The sequence below is a fragment of the Populus euphratica genome, unplaced genomic scaffold (assembly GCF_000495115.2).
Source record: "Populus euphratica unplaced genomic scaffold, PopEup_1.0 scaffold50.1, whole genome shotgun sequence".
Lineage (NCBI taxonomy): Eukaryota > Viridiplantae > Streptophyta > Magnoliopsida > Malpighiales > Salicaceae > Populus > Populus euphratica.
In genome coordinates, this window is record NW_011499870.1 from 1,771,459 (window position 1) to 1,773,921 (window position 2,463).

The following is a 2,463-nucleotide window of genomic DNA, read 5'->3' on the forward strand; positions in this document are numbered from 1 at the left end:
GGGATTACCTTTATTAGTGCTTTTAGCTCTTCTACTTGATCTACTGTACAAAGAGTCCATGGATCTGAAGCTCTTCCATCTGGCATCAAGTCTTCTCCAGGATTCTTAATAACACAAGCTTTGTTTAGAAACCTAAGACAAGATAAGACAAAAGGAAATCCTTATAGGAACTATCATATATAAAATTACCTTATTAAGTGCTTCACAGGTAGGTTAATTACCTTATTCTTTCACTTGGCACGACAAGTGCAGATCCCTTCCTATGATGATATAGCTCATCCGTGTTTAGTGAAGATAATTCAATCCTTCTCTTTCTATAGGAGGCCACGAGAACTCGAGCAAATCCGATGAGCCAGCTTGCCTTAGCCTTTGGTTTGACATAAATGGGAGAAGCCAAGAAGAACGAAAGAGTTGACAGGATCATGAGAACCACAGGAACTCCGAAACCCACCTTCCAGCCCATGGTGTCTTGAATGTAAACTATACAAGTCATGGAAATAAATACAGAAGCTGAGGATGTAACATAGTACCAACTGAAGAAGCTCTCTAATATTCCAGCATGTTTAAGGCTGTCCCTCTTGCTCAATTGATCAGCACCAAATGCCAGGGAGCATGATCTTATGCCACCAGCTCCGATGGACATGAGGCCTAAGCAAAAATATAGAAACAAAAGTTGTGGTGTCGTGGCGTCGTTATTGCAATTGCTACTAAATTGGGCGCAAGAAGGCACCCTCGCTCCAGGAATTATTGTTGTCAACCACAATAGAACCATTCCCTGCACATTTATTTGATTCCAGTTAATATTTTAACATAATTGAAAGTCTTGAGAATGTATTTTTTTTTTCTTCTGAACTTCAACCTCGTATTAAAGAAGTGCAAACAACTTTAGTTTGACCCAAAATTCAGGGTTTTCTTTTTTGGAACTGGAACTTTCTTTCAGAGAACTGTAAAATATGTAATTGACAAAGAAATCGAAAGGGATAATTTTCTTTAAGTTAATACTAAATCTTGAATTAGTAATTCAACTAAAAATATATCATTTTATATTTGTGCTCAACTACCATCCCCTATACATAAGACTTTTTAATCTCATTACTTATAAAATATTCAGAAATATAATAATAAAATATATTGTTGTTTTCATCGGCTTGTACGCTCGTCCTGCTATATTAAAAGAATTAATCACTGTCTGCTTTAATCAAAATAATACTGTACTGTCGGCGTTAATCAAAATATTACTGTGTTTAAAATTTTTATTTAAAATTATTTTAACGTAATAATATTAAAAATGATTTTTTAAAAAATAAATAATATTATTTTTATATATTTCTAAGATAAAAACTTTGAATTTTGCATCATCTGTTATTTCGTTATTCTCCAAAAAAATAAAATAAATATTAGTGTGATTTAAATAAAATTAACTATTTTTTATATTACTAAATTATATCAACAAAACGTTTTATTCTAGTCAATTGCTACCTACTAACCCCACAAAATCATGATTCTAGCATAAAAAATATTATCTTTAAAAGTTTAGAAATAACAAGTAAACCACAAGAGATATATGTGTATATAAAACACAAGATTAATTGTCTTTTTTTTCCCCTTTAAGATTAGCAATGGACTTAATTAATTGGAATCACCACTTTTGTTTGTGAGAGAATCGACACTGAGCCATAGATCCGTTGGTCAGACACATGATTGTCTTTGTGACAAACAGAAGGGAGAAAAATAGAAAGACAAGAGTGATGATGCCGGAGCATGCAAAGTTGGAAAGAAATAATGTTACCAGAAGGCTCGCAATACATCCAAAGCCGATCATCGGGTATCGACCCACATATGTATCAGCAAGAAAAGCCCCAATAATTGGCATGAAATTCCCAGCAGCTGAGTAGAGGAAGAGTATTTGGGCACCGCTAGCTGCATCCATACCATACTCTCTTGTCAAATACAGTATCATATTTGTTGATAGCCCAAAACTTGCTAGCCTCTCCAGTGCCTCATTTGCTGTCCAAACATGAATTTAAACCACATTACTTGAATCGTAATATATATAAGCTGCCAAGTGACCTGCTGGTCATAATATATGCGTCAGCATGCATGTTGCTGAAAGTGTTTTAAATACCTATGATGAAAAACAAGGCTCTTATGCCACCCTTCGGGCTGCTCAAGAGTGGCTCTGTGATCATCTCCTTCGGATCTGATTGTGTACTCTGTCGATGGAGGAAAAGAGTCTCACAGCTTCTTCAGTCCACTGTGTTGTGAGAGATCATTTGATGCTCGATGAATGCATATATACACCCAGAGAGTTGCTGCCTTCAGTAAGCTTTAGGTTTTGTCTCTTTCCATTCTTTTTCCCCTGCTGGTTTTGGCCTCATTAGCTGTTCCTCAAGGGTTCATTAGCTGTCCTTCGATTGATTCTATCCATCAAAAAGAAATATAGATTGAACGTTGATGTCACTG

General features: G+C 35.3%; 1 protein-coding gene across 1 annotated transcript in view; it reads right to left on the reverse strand.

Moving 5' to 3' along the window:
• The window catches only part of LOC105127158 (protein NRT1/ PTR FAMILY 1.2-like), a 9,894-nt gene extending 7,431 nt beyond the window's left edge, over nucleotides 1-2,463 (reverse strand). The window contains exons 1-4 of the mRNA XM_011028318.1: nucleotides 2,126-2,463; nucleotides 1,790-2,007; nucleotides 222-775; nucleotides 9-132 (exon numbers count right to left, since the gene is read on the reverse strand). Of these exons, the coding sequence (XP_011026620.1) occupies nucleotides 9-132; nucleotides 222-775; nucleotides 1,790-2,007; nucleotides 2,126-2,189 (960 nt within the window). The 5' untranslated portion in view covers nucleotides 2,190-2,463. The remainder of the gene's footprint in view (nucleotides 1-8; nucleotides 133-221; nucleotides 776-1,789; nucleotides 2,008-2,125) is intronic.